Source organism: Centropristis striata, chromosome 1 (assembly GCF_030273125.1).
Source record: "Centropristis striata isolate RG_2023a ecotype Rhode Island chromosome 1, C.striata_1.0, whole genome shotgun sequence".
In the NCBI taxonomy this organism is placed as follows: domain Eukaryota; kingdom Metazoa; phylum Chordata; class Actinopteri; order Perciformes; family Serranidae; genus Centropristis; species Centropristis striata.
The window spans coordinates 32,764,521-32,786,207 of record NC_081517.1 but is presented as its reverse complement, the minus strand read 5'-3'; the positions used below and the strand labels follow the sequence as shown (position 1 = coordinate 32,786,207).

Genomic DNA, 21,687 nt, shown 5'->3' with positions numbered 1-21,687 from the left:
GGATATGTATTTTTGCATCCCTGCATTGCAGCGACAGAGAATTTGTGACCCTGTACGGCTTCACTCAGAGATAAAAGAATGTCATATCAAATGCCTCTGAAACATGTTTGAAGAGGTTTTAGAGAAGAAGAAAAAACAGAGGGATTGTGTCCATTGATGATTCAGTGTCTCTGTAACTAAAATATAAATTCCCCTCACAGCCAGTGATTAGTTGGGGAACAGTTGGTGAGCAAGGCGCACACGAGCGCTGCATATGGCTGCGATGAAGCCGCATGAGGCTCTGCTTGTAGCTCATCCTGGTAGTTTTTATTTTTTATTTTTCTCCTTCCAGCAGAGTCAGGGGGGAATTCTGACATGAGAAGGGATCAAACGGCACATAAAAGCTACATCAATAGTACAGGGATACAAAATGATAAACAGAGCAGCCTGCTATGCTGTAAATTCACAGCGTGCATCAGTCTTTGTAGAGGCACAGGTTAATGCACGGGCAAATGAATCCTATTGATGTGTGATTCGACGTGCTGCTCAGAGGTGAGATGGAGAGATTGATCTGAAAGTGAAAGACAGCATGAGGGGAAGTGGATAAACACTCGGTTTTAGACAGAAAAATACTCCTTTTTTCGCCCCTTTCAACCAGCCTTTCTTGGATGAGATTACTGTTCCCATGGCAACACAGCTGATTGCATGAAAATTGCTGTGGTTGTGGGTGCCATGGCAACACATTACGTTACATTACACTGGTGTTAAGAGCCTTGCCGCGTGCGTCCTTATGTTGCAGGTTTTGCGTATACATGTTGACATCACATATGACACACACAGCAGCTGCTGCTGGTCACATGGGTCAACAGCAGTGGTGGAAAAAGGATTCAGATCCCTTACTTCAGTAAAAGTACTAATACCACACTGTGAAATTACTCCATTACAATTAAAAGTCCTGCATGCAAAATCTGCTTAAGTAAAATAACAGAAGTATCAGCATCAGAATGTACTTAAAGTATCAAAAGTAAAAGTACTGGTTATGCAGAATGTTTTAAATATTCCAAACATATTATTAGATTATTTTTGTTGATGCATTTATGTAAGCTGTGTTTTAATTTTGTAATAATAGGGCTCATTTTAACTACTTAATATATTGATATGAGGTTTAATTTAAAAAAAAAAAAGTGTTTTTATGTTAAATCTCAACCTGAAAAGTAACTAAAGCTGGCAGTTAAATGTTTGTCACTTACACTGTTGTTACATATATAGATTTTTGTACATATCTCTATTTACTTCAAATTTATTTATACATTTCCACATTTCTATTTGTACAAATCACTATTTATTTCTATATTTTTCCATATTTCTATTTTATTTCTATTTGTACATATCTCTATTTACTTGTTGCTTTTGTATTTTATGTTGGTGTATATTTGGTATAGCGCGCTTTTTTAATCTTTATTTTATTTACATACTTATTTCTATTTCTATTTCTTATACAGCACTAACTGTAACAAAAGCAATTAACCCCCCGGTGATCAATGAAGTATTTTTGATTTCTGATTAGTGGAGTAAGAAGAACAATAATTGCCTCAAAATGTAATGGAGAAGAAGTATAAAGTTACATAACATGGAAATACTCAAGTAAAGTACCAACACCTTAAAATTGTACTTAGTTACTTGTACTTACATTCCACCACTGGTCATGATGGCGGCAACATGTTGGCCCCCTCCTGAGGCTCCACACACACACACACACACACAAACACACACACGCACACACACACACACACACACACACCGCCTTGATCTTTTTGGTTCCTTATTCACACTGAGATTATGTTTAGGCTAATCCCATGTTACACGCGCATTACAGCACTTTTAGTGTGCTAGCCAGCCAGTATGCAGCAATAGGCATTTCATGGAGGCTTGAGTCATATTATTGACTTTCTCAAAGCATGCAGCCTACTTAGGTCTGTGTGTGTGTGTGTGTGTGTGTGTGTGTGTGTGTGGTGGGATATAAATACAGTCGAAGACATTACGGATAGAGGTACTGAATGTTCTAGTAGGAGGTACTTGCGATAAAAATCTTGGGTAAGTTTCAGGCCCATTGCTCATCTGTTGTCTGCGTTTTTTTATTCACTCGTGAATACATTTATTGTCTTTTTTTCACACTGTTGACTTGGTTTGAAGATGACGCTGGGCACACACACACACACACACACACACACACACACACACACACAGCCCCTCACTCCTTGCATTCAGACAAGATATTTATTTCTCCGGTGGATTGTTTCAGAGGCTGAGCGTCTCCATGGTGATGGCAGCCCACAGATCAGAATGAGGAAAAGTGAGGGAAGGAGGCGGCAGAGAGAGAGAGAGATGATTCCAGCTTATCTGCCACTGCTGTACACTTGTTGACACACATATATGCTGATGTGTATTCATACAGGCAGTTAATATACTACCTGCTCCTTCCTTTCTCATCACTGATGCTCTCTTCGCCCTCCCCGCCCTCGCTGACTTGATCTGCCTCTCTGTACTCCATCTTTATGTTTCTCACTTTATCAAGTGTAGTATGTTTTCAACCCCTATGTTATCAGAATCACATTTATTGGTATGCATACACAAACATGCAATTTAAGTGGTGTAATAAAGTGCAAATTGTGGCGATTTAAATAATATTTACATATAAAGTCTGCATAATTTACAATGATAATTTACTGCCTTGAAGTCAGGGTTCATGTACAGAAGCTTCTGCCGATCTGAAACATGCAAACTAAACAAACTTTTACAACATGGAGTCATTGCAGGCTGAACTATAAGTGTCCTTATATATTCTGAATTTGCGTGCAGATGGATGACAAATTAAATAAACAACCAACATGCAGTGTCTTAGTATGTGGAGCCAGGCCACCACATGCTGCCAGAACAGCTTCAGCACTTCTTGCCAAGTCTCTATTAGAGGCATGAACACCATTCCTCCACAAGATATTGTTCATTTATATATGGAACCTTTATAAGCAGGTTATCTCATGCTGAGATCAAGAGAGAAGAGTACAAAGATACATAGACACAACAAAAGGACATACAGCATCAGAGACAGTCACTAACATCACTGAATACATTTGAAGATCAAAGTTTCTATTATATCATTTGGAGATGGTGGTGGAGAGCATTGTCTCACACGTTTGTTCATAAACTTCAGTAGGTGGTCAGCCGGGTTTAGATCTGTTGAGCATTATAATCACATCATTGTCACTCACCAAACGATGCTTTTGATGCTCTTTTTTAAATCCCATTAATCATAACCTGAACAGCATCAACTTGCTCAGATTTAAAGTGCATAAGACACAAAGATTGCTATATAATTGTGCAAAAATCATACATAAGGCAAGGTAAGTTTATTTGTATAGCACCTTACAACAACAGGACAAATCAAAGTGCTTTACACAAAACATTAAAAGCATTAGAAAGAGGCATATATAAAATTACATTCTAATATAAATATTCAAGACTGAAAACAAGCAGATACATTTTTTAATCAGATATCAAAGGAGTAAAAGTTACAGTGCAATATTACTGAAAGTCAATGGCAAACAGAAAAGTCTTGATTTAAAAGAGTTGAGAGTTGCAGCAGACCTGCAGTTTTCTGGGAGTTTGTTCCAGATATGTGGTGCATAAAAAATGAACGCTGCCTATGTTTAGTTCTGACTCTGGGAACACAGAGCAGACATGTAAAGAACAAATGAAGAAAAATAAAGTGAAATGTTTTAATCAAGACACAAAAACAAATTGAGGAAAGGGGAAAATAAAATGCTAAAATGTATTTTTTTGGAGCCAGAATTTAAATTTACAACCCTCCCAGCAGTACGGTCATATACACACGCTTCATACAGTAACTCAGTATCATTCATGATTAATAATAATTCTGTAAGGATCACCGTCCTGTTTTATTTGCAAACCTGTGGCCTGTAAAGGCCTTTGAGATGACAGACTGCGATTTGAGGCTCTTGCCACATTAACATGAACTTGAATGAACCACAACGTGCATAGACAGTCTATTAAAGACAAGTTATAATGAAGAAAAATATATAAAATGTGAGAAGAGGATTCAAAGTGCACCAAAACAAATGTGTACAAAAGGATTGTGGGCGTGAGATCTCCAGATATTTTATTCTGAACTACATAACACATCTACAGAAGAACATTACTAGTATTTCACTACTGAATATTTAACAGTGCCAGTGAGTCATTACAAATGCCAGCTGTGTACTGATTGTGATTGAACTGTTTTGGCTCAATATTTCAATGTTGAAGACATTTGAGAATATTTATAAAATAGGGTTTTTGATTTTTAAGAGTGTGCTTTCACCCACCACCCCTCCCACTGTTTTTAACTGTGAGGTTTTTAGCCTGTTAAGGAGGCAAGTTATCAGCATGTTATACTGTGGAAACAGATGTGTTTGGTTTCGTGTTTGAGCTCTCATGAATCTTGTTTTCTGCAGTGGTAAAAAATCCACTGCACACTACCTGCTCTGACCCAAACAGCAGACAGTTAGCTGCTGAAGGTACTGTAGTGGAGCATTTAGCAGCCACATATTTCCCCGAGGAGTTGTTGGAAAGTAAAACAGATCCAACAGGAGAGTAAATATTGGACTTACATTCACCAGGTGGCCAGACACACAACTGCATGAATGCTAATGTGTTTCTCTTGGATGTGTGAATAAGCAGCTGTTTGTTAACATGTAGCCTTAAAAACTGTGGTGGTAACATGTCAGTGTTGTGTTTTCACTGCTCCCAAGGCCAGAAAAAAAAGATAATGCAGTTTTAAAGACAATATGTTAAGTTCATCTTGATGTAGAGCTGCATGATTGTGGAAAAATATCTCATCTGTTCCAGAAGGGAAAAAAAGCTGACCTGCGGACCTTTAAGGAACTGCTTCTGTATATTAATGGGTCGGGATGGCACTGCATTTATCAATTTCACCACAATCTTGAGTTTGTTAATTATGTACAGGTGCATCTCAATACATTAGAATATCATGGAAAAGTCAATTTCCAGTAGTTCAAGTCAAATAGCCCTAACCAAGTATTGAGTGCATATAGATGGACATACTTTTCAGAGACCAACATTCACATATCAAACATACTTTTTAAAATTTAAATTTTTTTGAGACACTGAATTTTAGGTCTTCATTAGATGTAAGCCATAATCATTTTAATTAGAAGAAAATAAATAAATGAAGAAATTAAATGTTTCATTCTGTGTGTAATGGATCTATATAAAGTGTTATTTCCACTTTCTGAATTGAATTACTGACATAAATAAACTTTTCTATGATATTCTAATTTATTGAGATGCACCATATGCAAGTCTGCAGAATTCTGCACAATCTGCTTTCAAACCAACTGACAGATTAGGATCATTCATATTTTTGACTCCGGCTTGTCTTGTCGTTCTCAGGTACCTCATGAATGTGACGTTCGAAGGTCGAAACCTGTCGTTCAGTGAAGAGGGTCACCAGATGTTCCCCAAACTGGTCATCATTCTTCTGGACAAGGACAGACAGTGGGACAGGGTGATTATCATTCTCTTCTCTTCTCTTCTCTTCTCTTCTCTTCTCTTCTCTTCTCTTCTCTTCTCTTCTCTTCTCTTCTCTTCTCTTCTCTTCTCTTCTCTTCTCTTTGTTGATATTTTTTGCTGTCTTCTCACTTTCTGCTTCTTTTCTTCTTATCGTCTCTCTTCTTTTCTTCTCCTTATTTCTTCTCTTCTTCCTATATCTCTTTCTCTTTCCTTATCTTTATTCCACTTTTCCTTTCTTTTCTTCTTCTCTTGTCTCTTGTACTTTGCGCCTCTTCCTCTCTTCTACTCAACCTCTTTCTGTTTGCTGTTCTGACCTCTTCTTCTAATCTGTCTGCTGCTCTTTTTTTCCTGCTTTGAATTTTCCACCTGTGTCTGTGATGTGTCTGTCACGTCTTCATGTGGAGTGTCTCCTTGCTGATGAGGCACCTGTTACAGTAGCTCGTATATCTCACAGCCGTCCTCCCACTCACTCCTGCAGGTCGGTAAGTGGGAGAGAGGCTCTCTGACGATGAGGTATCATGTGTGGCCTCGCTTTGAGCTGTACTCTGCAGCGGAGGAGCACGAGGACCACCTGTCCATCGTGACTCTGGAGGAGGCGCCGTTTGTCATCGTGGAGGACGTGGACCCGCTCAGTGGGACCTGCATGAGGAACACTGTGCCGTGTCGCAAACAGCTAAAACTCAGGTGACAATTTAGACAAAATATATGAGGTTTTGTGTCTTTTTTCCCCACTAAAGACATACATTTTTCTCTCACTGGAGTAAAAAAAGCAGATTTTTCTTTTACCGTGTGAATCCAGAATGAATTTTGTACTAAATATAGAACACTTTATGAATGCGTGAGACATATTGATTCATACATCGATATTTCTGCAAAATGAATTATTTAATACTTCTCCTGATGCTGTGTAACCCTCTGCATGTATTCGAAGTCAAATATAAAAAAGAAACACAAATCCAACAGCCGCATCGGTGGTTTAGCAGAATATTCTGCAAACTGTGGATGTAAACAAAGGAAATGAAGAAATGAATGATCTAATAAAACATCGTGTATGTGGAGACACATATGCTCAAAGTCATGAATTATTAACATTTTCCCTCGATCCTTTTTTGTGCATCTTTGGCTTCCTTGTTTATGATTTTTTTCCGTCACTACTGCATGCTGCAGTGATTCTTCTTTTTGTTTTTTTTTACAGCATTTTAAAAATATAATCAGTTTCATCCTCTCAGTCTCTCAGTGTCCTTTGGTTACCTCTATTTCTCTCCTGCTAACGACATCATTGTCTTGGTTCCTGTTGTCCTACCGCCATTGCCTCTTTACCCTTTCTTCATCCACTTCTCCTTGGTGTGATAATGAATTTTCTTCAATGGTCTCCTTTTCTATCACTGGCCTACCTGAAACCTCCTGAGGGCGTCCTACATCTTCTAGCTCAGTGGTTTTTTTATTGACTGATCTTCCAACCTGTTCTTTCCCCTATTCCCCTTTTCGCCTTCTGTCTGTCTGTCTCATCCTTCAAAGACATCCTCACATCAGCATTTCAGGAATAGGCAGCAGAATGCCACAGAGAATATGCAGGATTTCTCTCCAGGCTAAAAACCCAATGAGCCAGATGCACAGAGCTGTGTAGATTTGTGTAAGCAGAAAAAAGCAGAAATATGTGAACACTAGAGCTGCAACGAGTAATTTGTTAGTCCATCGACAGAAAGTAATTTCCAATTATTTTGATAATCAGTTGCTCATTAAAGTGATTTTGCATGCAAAAAACTGCAGAAAATGCTGGTTTTAGATGTTTATATAGGGATATATCCTGCTTTTCTCTGTTTTTAAAAAAAAATCATTTTAAACAGAATTTCTTTGGGTTTTGGACTGACAATGCAAGACATTTCAAGACATCACCTTGGACTTGACAGCTTTCAAAATGTTCTGACATTTTAAAGGCCAAACAATTAGGATCCCAAGCTTTATAATTGAATAATCTGCAGATTATTTCTTGATTATTAACTTGGTCTAAAACTGTCAGAAGAATTGTAAAAACAAATCTTAAGATCTTGTAAATTTTCATATATGACAAAGAATGGCAGCATATCTTTACATTTGTGAATCATCAGTAAATTTTGGGCATTTTTTATTTAAGAAATGACCAGGTGTTTTCACTGAGCTTTTCTTTTTTAATGTGTGCTAGTCGGTGCCTTAGCCTGTTGGTGTTTGTATTTTTATTTCACTTTATCTCTGCTGCTGTCCTCTCGCTTTTGAATCTGCTGATTATACGTAACCGAACCTGAATCAATTCTCACACCTGTTCTGCTATCTTTTCTTTCTCTCCCCCTCTTTTCCTCTCAGCAATCAGACGGGTGATTCAGGGATTTACATCAAGCGCTGCTGCAAAGGTTTCTGCATTGACATCCTGAAGAAGATTGCAAAGACGGTCAAGTTCAGTTACGACCTGTACCTGGTCACCAATGGCAAACATGGCAAGAAGGTTAATGGGACATGGAACGGCATGGTTGGCGAGGTGAGGACATTTCTCTTCATTATCCATGTAAACACAATCACCATGTTTATTACAGATGCTGTTGATACATTAGTGGCTCTGCTCTGTAATGGACAGATGCTTATTTTTGAGGTACATATAAGGTTATACAGAAGAAGAAAGGTGGATCTTGTTGTGATAAACTTGCCCAACACCAGTAGGAAGCAGCTGCTTTGCATCGGCTGTAAACAGTTTTAAATACAGACCTGCTGGCACGTCAGCTGATCGTGGGTTTCACAGCTGGCATTACACTGCAGCACAACGCTGGAGACCTCGCCATGCAAGCGTTAGAACCAGCAGAGTGACTCACCAAAGCAGTAAAATCCAGTTATAGTCAGTGTATTTTTCTGACTTTCACTAGAACCAGTATAGTACACCAGTGCATTCTCTATGACTGCAGGTCTGTTTATTAATTGGCGTCCGTTTAGCTCACCGTTGTGGGTGGTGTGTCACTGGTGGCACACAGTTTCCCTACCAGCAATTTAATATTCTTTTAAAAAAACCTTGTGCATTCAGCCTCTCTCCCTGAAGACATGCTACACTATTTATAATGACACAGCGAAGTTAGTGATAAAAATATAATCTGCTTCAAGTGGCAGAGGTCAAATTCAACATCTGCTATTAAGTAGAGTGAGAAAAGTTGCTTTTCCAACTCAGTATAGCTGAGAATCTGGTCACTTAGCTTCTCTCTCTCATTGCATTTGTTTTAACTGGAGTGAAACTAATCACTTGATCAGGCAAACAGTTCTGAGGGCTCCCTGAGAGGAACTGCTCCCCAAGAACTACATACCTTCAAGACCTTTTTTTGTGTGCATCGCCAATAGGAAGTGACTTAATCTGGTTGTTAATGCAACGTCACTTTTGACTATTCAAAATTGCGTTGTTCAACATTGATTTCCCCGTCACAAATACAGTATGGACTCCACTCTCTGTCCATATGTCATGGTTTTCTGCCATTTTTTTCACAACTGTTGTTTGTTCTGTAGTGTCTGTATTTTACATGGCTAACAGGTTTTTGAAAATGGCGGTTGACCCATCAAAGTACACTTACGTCACAAAGGGTTCCTCCAATACTGCAAGTACTACCTACTCTGAAACTGGAGCTAAAAGTTCCTCTGGTCCAAAAACACCTAATGTTGACCAGTGGAATATTGTGAAGCTGCAAACAAGGCAACAGAGTTGTATTTATTTCTTTGTTAGTTTGTTTGTTTGTTTGTGTGTTAAAACAGTATGTAAAGTTTATTTAAATTATTATTATTTAATTTAATCAGGAACATATTCTTACAAATCAACAGTCCTCACAGTGTAATCATATCATATAACAAAAACTAAAAATGTAACAGTTAGTCAAGTGGATCCAAATTCTATTTATTTAGAATAATCGTTTTTTAATTATTTTGTAAGGCACATCCTGGACAAAGACTTATAACAAAAGGTGATAAAATGAAAGTAAAAAGTTATTTAAAGTAAAGTATTCACAGTATTTTGGGTCATGAAATGTTCATATTTCCTGTGAGAAAACCCCAAAAATACATGATCTCTGGATTAATATGTCATATGTAATCAATTTTCATTTATTCATAATGGTTTTTGTTTATTTATTCAACATACTGTATGCATGTTGTTTTCTCTTTTTTCCTTTACTCATCATTTGCTGATCTTATAATCCCCTGTAATTAACTTTTTATGATTACAATGCACTGACTAAATGCTTTTCAAAAGTTTAAAAATCTGTTGAAAAAGTAAGTATGTCATCTAATACTAATGCTACTACAGCTGGCGAGAGTTTTGGGTTTGGTACCCATAGGAATTTATTTTTTATGATAGGATAATTATATTATCTGAATGTCTCTTTCTCACTGTCTCTGTCAGCCATCGAGCTGCACTTGTTCCCCACAACCTGGCCTGAGGGAGAGCTGTGATCAGCTCCGCAGACCTCAGGAGGAGGACAATGAGGCTCCTAATCAGAGATGGAGAAAGGAAAAGGCAGAGAGAGAGAGAGAGAGAGAGAGAGAGAGAGAGAGGAGGCGAGAGGGAGAAAGCAGCCTCGGGGAAAGACCCACTTCTCTCCTGCAGACATTACACATTCAGCAAAAACCTTTACAAATCGGTGTGAGGTCCAACTTAATTGATTATTGCATAAAACAAGTGACTTTAATATTATAATAAGAGTGCAGTTGAGTTGAGATGTGCAGGATGATATAAAACTACTGTAGATATTCTTCTTCTTCAACATTCCTGTAGTATACATCAGCATATAAGCAAAGCTATGCAAATGTGCAGTGCATGCATGTATGAATACATTAGTCCTGAAATGTCTAGGCAAGCAGCTAATGATGTAATTTGATTGGGAACAACAGACGCAGAAAACAGAATGAGAGAGAGAGAGAGAAATAAGCAGGCCTCTATGAAGAAGTGTGACAAACAGAGAAAAAAAACAGTGCGTAGGATTCCTGCTCACTCTGGCATACATATCCCTTATTAACACAGTCTTTTGTGCTCCATTTTTATTCGTGGCCCCAGGCTCCAGGAACTTAGGGCTAAATATTCCTGAACGCATTCAGAAAGAGGCAGAGTTGGTGGGGAGTCGAATACTGACCCAGTGTAGAAGTGATTCCCTTTCTCCTCCTGTTTCTTTTCTACCAAAATAGCTTGTTAAATACTTGGCAAAGACAGTGGCTTGTGTATGACCTGTAGCACTGAATTATTTTGCCCATCATGTTCTCTTTCACCACTCTGTTTTCAGCGCAATCCTGGTAATATTCAGTACTGACCTTCCACGTTCCCCCCCTGTCTGTCTCCGTGTGTCTGTGTTTTACCCTCAGGTGGTGCTGAAGAATGCCCACATGGCAGTGGGTTCGCTCACCATCAATGAGGAGAGGTCGGAGGTCATTGACTTCTCCGTGCCCTTCATTGAGACGGGAATCAGTGTCATGGTCTCCCGTAGCAACGGCACCGTGTCTCCCTCCGCCTTTCTCGGTGAGAAGAAATGCACCTGGTGCTACTGGCAGATGTACAAGACGGTCGAGAACACTTACACAGACACAAACACTCATATCGAATAATAAATGCACAATGAAAGACGGAGAACAAGCAGGTTTTTCACAAAACAAGTATATTGTTTAATTGTGCTGATCAGTGTGCTCCAGCTGCATAAAAGAGCTTGGTTACATGGTGACATAAAATGCAGCTGAAAATCAGTTTTTCTCAGTTGCAAACTAAATGCACATGCTTGAACATCAATATTACAGTGAAAGTGTTGCATTTTAGATAGAAGTTTAAAGTAATAACGTGATGTTCAGCCATCATTGAAAAGTACTGCAATATTTATATATTTGCCATATAATGAACTTTGTGTCTGTGGTGCCATTAAAAGTGGAGCCCGGCAGATATATCGGTTGACAGATATTATCTGCCGATATTGGTCTATAAAGAGCCGATCAATATCAGTGTATATGCTGTCCGATATGTGCAGTTATGAAAACTTTTTTTACACAATAAATAGGAAATGTTGCTTGCCGTGATTTAAAAATGGTGTCACCTATTAATTTATTTTAATCCTATTTTTTATATAGTGAGCAATTGATTGACATTGAACAGTAATGATATTTATTTAGCTATTTATTTTATTCCTACCTATTCTTTATTTTCTCAGTAACCATTTATAGAGTTGGCTGACAATGTAATGCATTGTTTGTGTAATGTTCAATAATGTATCACAGTGTTAAATATTATTTAATAAGGTTTTATGTTTCAGAAAGTATAGCTTTCTGGGTGCCTTTGCAGAGTGGGGAAAAATCGCTGAACAATCCACATAAAAAAGGTCTAATTTCATTCCAACTCAAAAAATTACTATATCGGTCACCATATCGGTTATTCGTGATTTTTTATTTTCAGTATTGACATCAGTCTCAAAAATCCCATATCTGTTTTTGGCTGTAATGAAAAGCATTGAAATGGCACAATGTTGACTTTTATTATGAAGTAGCTGCAGGACGTCACACTGACCTCATCATTCATCAAAAATTCTTGTACAAAACAAGACACCGGTAATGTTAGTCATTTTTGGAGGATCAGCTAGATATATTGCAGGCAGTGAAGGATCAAGAAGAAGCAGCCACAGTGAGCTGTTATATGAAGATCTGCAGGCAACAGGCTGCACACTTTCAACTTCCCAGCAAGGTCACCAAATACTTTCACAGCTGGCAGAGTCATCCTGAGTGCAGCATAAAGAAACGATCACGGTTGCTCACAGAATGATGGAAAAAGGCCAATTATTGCCTGAATTCTTTCAGTAGTTTGTTTTGCTTCCCCCAGTAATCTGTGACCTGTATTTAACCGTACTTGCTTATACCACCAGTAAATTGGGTGACACTAAATCAACCAGGACTGAAATAGTTATCACTTACACTTAAATTCTTGACCTGTGGTTGTTTACAGAACAATCTTAACACAAGGTCCATTTAGTGGATAATCTGGAGACTTTTTTTCAAAATGTTTCATTTTTTGTTGCAAATCAAGGTCAATTGAGTTCTTAATATTATTACTATTTATTATTATTATTATTATTATTATTATACTGATTGGTCAGATGCCATGGTGTCACTATATCTGTGACGTAGCCAAATCTTCGCTGATGAGCTGGGAGAAATCCACATAGTTCTATGACCTCACAGAGAGCGGTGGGACCCCATTTTGGATGTCCGCTGAAATGACCAAATATGGTGCTTTGCCTGATAAAGGGTTAACATTTCAACCCTGGTTGTTTTGATAATTCAAGACACAAGAGGGTCAGCTCTCTCTGTATATATGCCGGACTCATTCTAAGCTAACAAAAACCACAATTATTAGTTCCAGGTGATTATAAACTATTGAAAATGTCACATTATACATTATGGAAATTACATTTCTGCCAATAGATCCCTAAATCCTTCACATTGGTCCTTTAAATAAAAATAAAAATTGGATATTTATACTTTTCCGAAAAATGAAAATTGAAACATTTACGACTCCATCTGTTGATGAAGGTCATGTGGTACGATCCAAAGCTCCCAAGCAGCAACTAAATGGACCTTGTAGTGATTGTTTTGTTAACTACAGTGCTACGGGGTTTGTCACAGACCATTCTGTGTGTGAAAATTGCAAAGCAGAGAGCAAGTGGTGGAAAATGTGCCCATTTCAATGAGGACATCTGTCCATTCACACCTACCTACCGTCCTCTCAGTTTCTCTTCCCAGAAGTGCTTGTTAGTGTTCACACAAACGCAGACAAAATCCATCATTGTGCTACAATGAGCACACAGTACATAATGTCTGAATACAAATAATCATGTTGATATCAGGGGGTGATTTTATAATTTTCTCTAATTTGGTTTAATGAACTTCCTCTCTTTGTTTTTCCCACAACCCTCCCTCCCCTTTCCGCTTCCTCCGCACCCTGTCCTCCCACCCACTCCCATCCCTCCCCCCTTCTCTCTGTGTTTTAGAGCCCTTCAGTGCTGATGTCTGGGTGATGATGTTTGTGATGTTGCTGATGGTGTCGGCCGTGGCTGTGTTTGTGTTTGAGTACTTCAGCCCGGTGGGTTACAACCGCTGCCTGGCAGATGGGCGAGGTGAGAAGATTGCACAAACACACACACACACACAAACAAGATCAGACCCAGTCAATGCATGCTAAAAAAAAAAGGTGGCAATGACGTCCTTTTTTAGGCCAACTCACATGCTGAAGTGAGGACTTAGTTGGCATGTTTCGTTACCTTGAATGCCCCATTCAAACAGAGCCCCTCATGTGCTGAATTACCTTGACAATCCCTTCTGAATGAGTGCGACTGGAGTGCTGCGACTTTCTACTCTGTCGTGGAGTACTTATCTCCATCTACAGTCACTTAAGCTCTTTCACTAATGAAAAGGATCATTGACAGAGCCAGATAGGCGATCTTAAGTATTCTTAGCGCCACTGTGTGAACAAAGACTCCTCTGTTCTTGCATTCTAACGTCTTATTTTTATCGTGCCATTCTCAAATATTACACCACATCCAGGGTTGTAAAACCGATGAGTACGCTTAAGTAGATCTATTACCATACATTGAAAATATGTGTCAGGTTTAATGGTGTCTGACAGTATGGAACAACACAACCCTGTTGAATCAAATTCGGTTCCAGCAGACCGTTCAAATCAACTGCCCATCAAAATCAATGGTTCAGATTCAATCTATTTTTTTCTCCAGGTTTTATACACCCTGCTCTGTTTGACTCTCAGGATTGCATTATCCTGCCACAACGGCAGCCACTCAAGATAAAATCAGAGGTGTGTTATATTGCTGCTCACAGCCCTTTTTTTTTATCAAGGACCAGAGGGGAGACGAGTAATGGTGTTTGGTTTGGAGTTATGTTAGTGTTTTCTGAATGTGTCACAGCAACAGTGTATGGTGTGTGTGGTTTAATCGCTAGGTTATGTTATCCTATACTGCTGCTACAGCTGTAGCATAATTGTAGCCTGCTGTGTTCCCATCTACCCCCTCTCCCTCTCTCCCGTCCAGAGAGCTACAGTAGGTAGTGTTTCCCTCCTGCTACCTTGTCATACTGCCATCGAGGTAGGTGGAACAGAGGTAGTCTGTAACAGTGGGTTGTCACAGCATGGCAGCGGGGTAGGAGCGGATGTGGACCGTGCAGCACATCTTGCGATCACTGACAAACTAAAGAATGGGAATAAATCCAGTCTTTGTCGCTGCCATCCATCAAGTGCCTCCCACAACGGCGGTCATGAGTAAATGCAGATAAAGTGAAGTAGCACCTGGGATCTGTGGAACTGATTTCTTCCGTCCTTCTTCTCTCTGTCATCTTTCTTTGTACCCCTCCCTCCTCTTTTATGTCTCTCCCAGAGCCCGGCGGTCCCTCCTTCACCATCGGTAAGGCCGTCTGGCTGCTCTGGGGTCTGGTTTTCAACAACTCTGTTCCTGTGCAGAACCCCAAAGGTACCACCAGTAAGATCATGGTGTCAGTGTGGGCCTTCTTCGCTGTCATCTTCCTGGCCTCCTACACTGCCAACCTGGCTGCCTTCATGATCCAAGAGGAGTATGTCGACCAGGTGTCGGGCCTGTCAGATAAAAAGGTGTGAATTCAAGGAATGTGAGGGGTTGTGGGGTGGGGGAACAGGTGCGTGAAGGTATGTAACGTGGGCTGTGAGATAACAAATGTGGACGACTATTTGTAGTTTTTGTAAGTAGATTAGAGTTTATGAGGGAGGGTGGGCACCGTTTAGGGCCTTTTTCCATTATTGAAAGCTGGGGCAGGCAGTTTTTTTTATTACATAATAATCTTTTAGCATATGTTAATTTAATTGGTTTGAGAGAAAATTAGACTTCTGCACCCCCTCTTGGCCCTGTTTTCAGGCTTTAAAGCATCTAAAAGTTATGTGTTTAATAATGCTAACTAGCTTCCATGCACTCGAAAATCATGACATGTGAATTTCAGGGTGTTTGGAGCAGAGTCCTGTGCAGTCACACTGTTGTATAATTAATATAATGTAATTTATTGTTTATTTATGACAAGAAATATACCATATAAGTGACCTGTTCCACCATCTTTTCAGGCACCTCCTGGGGTAGAAGTTCCCCTGGTGGTGAATCACTTATTATATTATTATTACTTATCATAAAAGTTAAACAAAGTTGTAAAAAGTGCCCATCACAAGTTCTTAGAGCCAATGATTGATTGAAATTGTCTGTTTTGTCTAACCGACAGCCCAAAACCCAAAGTATCAATTTTCAGAGATTGAAAAAATAAGAAAAGCAGCAAATCCTTTGAGAGGCTGGAACCAGCGAGTGTTTGTCATGTTATTTAATAGATAGATAACTTCAATGATTAAATGATTATCAACATTGTTGTGGACCAGCTAAGGTCTTTGAATTGCTTTTCTAAGAAAATGGACCTTACTAATAAACTTGAACCAAACTTTATTTATTGACTAATTTAGCAACCCTGTCTCCCAACACATTTAATTTAGAGCTGAAACAAAGTATTGATCAATCAATTAGTTGAACAAAATAAAAATTAATCAGCTGCAAATTCCATAATAGACTCATTCCAGGATTTGCTGCTTTTTCTTTCTTTCTTTCTTTCTTTCTTTCTTTCTTTCTTTCTTTCTTTCTTTCTTTCTTTCTTTCCGTTGTCTTGATTGATATTTAATTTATTTTGGACTGTTGTTCAGATAAAACCGTCAACTTGGGCTTTAAAAAATCTTTTGACATGTTGAAGACCAAATGATTAATCAGGCATTTTATTTGATTCATCAGTAATGAAAACAATCATCAGTTGCAGCCCTTGAATAATCATTTCAGCACTTGTATGAGTTGAATGTATAACCTTTATTTTTTTTACTTGAGCTGGAGTACAGTACATGTCTGTCTCAACGTGTCCTCCACAGTCTGCCATGTTGTTGTCTGTTGAGCATTTTGTTAATTTTGAGCTTCCGAATAGTCCTGTGCTCCTGCTCAACAGTGCATTAAAGGCTGTTTGATGCGGCTCAGTGCCTTATCCATGCTAACGAGCACTCCTCTGTCATTTTCTCTGTGTGGTTTCTTTTCCGGAAAACCCCCGCCACAGTTCCAGAAGCCTAACGAATTCTCGCCGCCATTCCGGTTCGGCACGGTGCCCAATGGGAGTACAGAGCGCAACATCCGCAACAACTACCGGGACATGCATAGTTACATGACCAGCTTCCACCAGAAGAATGTAGATGAAGCGCTGTACAGTCTGAAGACCGGGTGAGGAGGGGAGAGACAGTTGGGGGGGGGGCATGTGAGGGGGGAGGGAGTTGAAAGGATCTCAGCAGGGAGAAAAGAGACAGTGTGATGGAGCTGTGAGGTCCTGTACTGATGCAATACAGAGAAAAGATGATGAAGGAATAAAGAGAGGGAGACAGAGGAAGAGGGAGCATTCTGGGTGATGTGGGTGGGCAGCCAGAGGAGCTGTGTATCAGCCTGCCACTGGCACCCAGAATAGCAGCGTAGCCTGTGGTTGCTGTGAAAGCTAGCTAATATTCACACTCTCTGCCTCTGAAGTGAAGGCTAATATCTTCCTTTCCTATTCGCTCTTTCTGTCTCCCTGTCTGCTATTGTTTTCATCAACCGCCGCTTAAAGAATAAGAATGCAGAGCAGTGACGTACCGCTGCTGTTTGGGGAGAGTTTGAGCTGAATGACCACAGAGGCCTAGAGAGCTCCGAGGCACCGTTTGATGGTAGTTTGTCACCAAGCTGGAGACTGTCATGTCAATTTACCTATCAAATCAGTCAGGCTTGATCTGGATAGAAAAGAGTAGAATACAGGGACATGTTGCAGCTGAGTGGGGGTGCACCCAACCCTCAACCTCACATGGTCAGTTTAGCTTTAAGATCTGAACAAAATTCATATTGAGCGTAATTAAAGAATAATTATATTGTACAAAAACACATGGTCAAACTAGGGGTGGGTGGTATAGCTGTTTTGTCACTGCCAGTGTTACAACATGGTTATTGTAATACCATTTTATCTGTGATAAACACACATGTTTTGGCTTTAGCACAAACACAAGTTTGTTCGTATTTTTCTCTTCTTTTAATGAAGAAATACTCTCCCGTTCTGATATAACTGATGCTGTTGCAGCCTCTTCAGGAGCCCTAAACTTAAACCATAAACACCTAAATCAAGCCTGTAGCTGCCAGTTGCTCCTCACTGGGTGCTGATTGAACACAAACACATTACTTGAAGCCAGACAAGATGGATTCTTGGGGGATTGTGAGAATCCAGCTGCCATGCATGGTAGCCCATACTTTGCCAATAGAGTAACAATATGTAGATCTATGCTTTGAGTGGAACATATCTTTTAAATTTGTAATACCTTGATATAAAACCATCACAGCAAAAAAATACTGTGATATAAATTTTCGGTCGTATCACCCACCCCTATGTCAAACTGATCTGTTGTTTTTGAAGCTTTCAACCACGTCTCCTGGCCTTTCCTCAGCACTGGATGGAGCTGCTCAGTTGTCACAGAGATGGTTTAGGTTTTAACTATGTGACTGAAGGTCAATACTGAGGTCACATGAGGACATCTGAACAACTCCATTTACTGATAAAAACACAACAAAAGTTGTGGTTGATAACCTTTGTGTAAGTCACACAATATAAAAGCACTGCTGTTCTTTTTCTTTTAAGGTTAATTTATTTGTTTGTGTGTTTTTTTTAAAAGATTATAGCAAAAGTGGTCTTAGTTTCAGACTAGGTTATAATAATTAGCAATTGTATCCAAAATCCGTCCGTACAGTACTTGGTTTTCTTTATGATATTATTTGAGTGTATGAATTGAATGAAAAATGTAGTATCTCTGTGCTATTTTGTGCCATTTTAGTGTTCATAATATAAACGCTGTTTTCCCCAAAATGTCCCTGGTAACACTTTATTTTATAGGCCCATGAATTTCTAATAATTTCCTTGTTAGTTTCCTTAAAATAATTATGCAATTTATCATTAATTAAAGCTGGAAATAAAGAGGGAGTTCAATTGTCTCATTTCCATTACTTAATTTCAATTAAATGCTAAGCTAGCGTTTCATAAAGTGTTTAACTCGGTGCGCAGCAGGTCGTCTGAATATGCAGAAAATGTGCACAGGGAAGAATGGTATTCATCATTAATGTATAATACATTCTCCAATAATAAATGATTGATGAATGCATGTTTACTCAGGTTTACATGAAGTGGTTCCTACATATAAATTACTCTTGAAATCTTTAACTCTTTCAGACTTACACAGTCTACATTTTCTCTATAATTACATAACAAACCCTTAAAATGAAATGTTATTAATTACTGTTCATAGATGTGTAAATTTAATCAGCAATAACACAAATTATGGTGAGTCATAAGTGTCCATTATCTCAGTTTATTATAAACTGTCAGATGGCAATAGCGATGAGTGAGTCATCACTTTTCCCACTCCATAGTAGTTTAGTAACACATTTTCCTTCCATCGTGCTCTGCAGCAAACTGGATGCCTTCATCTACGATGCTGCGGTGCTGAACTACATGGCGGGCAGAGATGAAGGCTGTAAGCTCGTCACCATCGGGAGCGGCAAGGTGTTCGCCTCCACCGGCTACGGCATCGCCATCCAGAAAGACTCCGGCTGGAAACGAGCTGTGGATCTGGCTATCCTCATGCTGTTTGGTGACGGTAAGGAACATGAATCATTAATTATTTTATTTGTTATGAAAGGGGCCTGAAAAATGTTGTCCTCAGAAAGCAATAATGGTGACATTTCTATTCAGTTTTCGCTCAAGGCAGCTCAGATTCTTAGATTTTGAATAACTCAGATTTTTACCCGCTCTACTCAAAACGCTCAATGCTACCTCCAGAAAAAGAAGACCCTTTTTAAGCCCCATTGTCAAGCTTGCAAAAGCATATTTTTAACAGAAAATATTGTGGGTAAGCAACATAAAGATGTGTTCTGGGCCGGGCTCGGGCATGCTTTGAACTCATGGTGTGAATTTTGGAGCACGATTGAGCGGAAGTTACAATTTAATTCAGCAGAAGCTTTTATCATAAGCGACGTCAACTGAGAATTTGTACAATAAAAGCAAAGATCAGCATATGAGTATGTGCTATTGGGTTGCATTTGAGAGTAAAAAGGACATATTTTATATTCATTCCCTATCATCCATGACCATTATGTGTGTTCACAGAAGAGCTGGGTCTTTAGTCTTTGTTAAGGCTAAGTTAAGGCGACACTCCATCTTTTAAAAAATCTGCTCCGCGCTCCATCCAAAATCCTTTCACTTCCGCGCTCCGCTCCCTTGTGCTCTGGTCTGCTCTGCTCACATGATCTGACACACGCACACATGAATGAACACATGATCCCCTCCGGGTTTACGCATGTTGGAGATAACAACAGATGATCTGAGGTTTATTAGTTTCTTTTTTTGATTGCCACTTTAATGTAGAAGTAGCACAAATAGTATCATGTTCATATGTTTGTGGAGATGATGGTCTATATGGTTTCTTATTTGTTTTGTTATATTCTGACAGTGGATATCTCATAGATAGGGCCAAAACAGCATTGGAAGTACAATGTGGTAACAACCATATTACAGAGCAACCAAATACAATTTGTTCCACTCTGTACAAACAAAAATGTCCCTTCAGTGTTGACTCACTGTTACATTAACCTAAACACAGTGATCATTCAGGTTGAGAATCACAAAGTGAAGTTATGCTGTCATCGGTGTGTTCAGGATAGAGACGTGAAGGATCCAAGTAGCTGTAAAGGAGCTGTGACTCAGAAGGTGGCCCATGTTTGTTATGGTGACGACTCCAGAACCTGCTGGTAGATCCCGGCAGTCGATGAGGCTGTTGAGCTGCACGATGAGGCCTCCTGAGCCAGGCTGGCACAGTTCAGTCCTTAATCAACAGTGAGGTAGCAGCAGGTCGGAAAGCATGCAGCTGCTGCAGTTGTAGTAGTCTGAGTAGTAGTCTGAGTAGTCGGTGTATTCGAAGAAATATTATTCTTACCATCTTACCACAGCTGTAAGATGCTGGAAAAGCTTGAAAATGGACCTTAAAAGTGCTTGAATTTGACCTTGGAAAAGGTGTACGAACTCTGAGTAGTGAAAGCCTGAGTGTGGGGGGAGTTAGTTTATTTGGGAACTCAGGAGGTTCTGACAACACACTGTTTTGGCAGGGACGGGAAATATTGACCTTAACTGAAGATAGGCAGAAGGAGCTCTCTGGATGTTGTTGGACTGCTGTAATTGACATATTTCATCATGGACTGACAGACTGAGGTGGCAGACTTATTCATCAACATCGCAAAACTTGGAATATATTTTGATTTGTTCTGACTAAGTCTGCACTAAAGCATCCCAACAGGTTGCTCAAATTTGCCTCTGAGTTTGAGAGCTATCTGGTATAATTCACATGCTCACCATCACAAACACTTATGTCCAGGGACAGAGTGGAAATTGTGAGAAACGGGAAGATTCCCGGTGGGACAGTCTAGTTGTTGGGCTGCAAGGGCCAGTGACAGGGTGGGTGAACACAATAATTTAATAAACACATCATGTAGAAGGTCTATTGCAGATACCTTTGACTTTTATTCAACTTTAGCTTCACACAGCAATATTTAGCAGTGGGCTAACTTAACCATAGCAGCACTTGGACACGCACCATGTAACCAATGAACTTTGAGATATGACGTGATCAAACATAATATGTAATTTTAATAACACCAGGCTACACTCGCTTAAGTCTGGCACAAAATTTGAGAAAGGTAGAAAGTGATGAAAAAGGGGAAATAGAAAAATGAATGGAAATTAGGTCAGAAGTTGCATCATATGAACGCATGTTGGCTAGAATTAATAACGAAGAGGAACATTTTAGGAGGGCCTGGGAACATATTTTTTTGTAGGTAGAACATATGGAAACATTTTGTAGACATGGTGCTGAATGTATATTGTGGTTGTTTCAAAAATTGAAACTGAATTGGAAACAATGTTGGTCCAGAAAAACACACTGTGAATAACAAGGTTATAGAGATCAGTGCTTACATAGTGAAGTAAAGT

At 39.3% G+C, this 21,687-nt stretch overlaps 1 protein-coding gene across 6 annotated transcripts in view; it reads left to right on the top strand.

Annotated features, from left to right (window-relative positions):
• Positions 1-21,687, top strand: part of grin2bb (glutamate receptor, ionotropic, N-methyl D-aspartate 2B, genome duplicate b) — a 114,162-nt gene that overhangs the window by 73,596 nt on the left and 18,879 nt on the right. For all 6 annotated transcript variants that reach the window (XM_059338894.1, XM_059338901.1, XM_059338877.1 and 3 more), the window contains 8 exons: positions 5,449-5,563; positions 6,047-6,252; positions 7,909-8,080; positions 10,924-11,077; positions 13,584-13,709; positions 14,979-15,208; positions 16,702-16,862; positions 19,116-19,303. In XM_059338894.1, the coding sequence (XP_059194877.1) occupies positions 5,449-5,563; positions 6,047-6,252; positions 7,909-8,080; positions 10,924-11,077; positions 13,584-13,709; positions 14,979-15,208; positions 16,702-16,862; positions 19,116-19,303 (1,352 nt within the window). The remainder of the gene's footprint in view (positions 1-5,448; positions 5,564-6,046; positions 6,253-7,908; positions 8,081-10,923; positions 11,078-13,583; positions 13,710-14,978; positions 15,209-16,701; positions 16,863-19,115; positions 19,304-21,687) is intronic.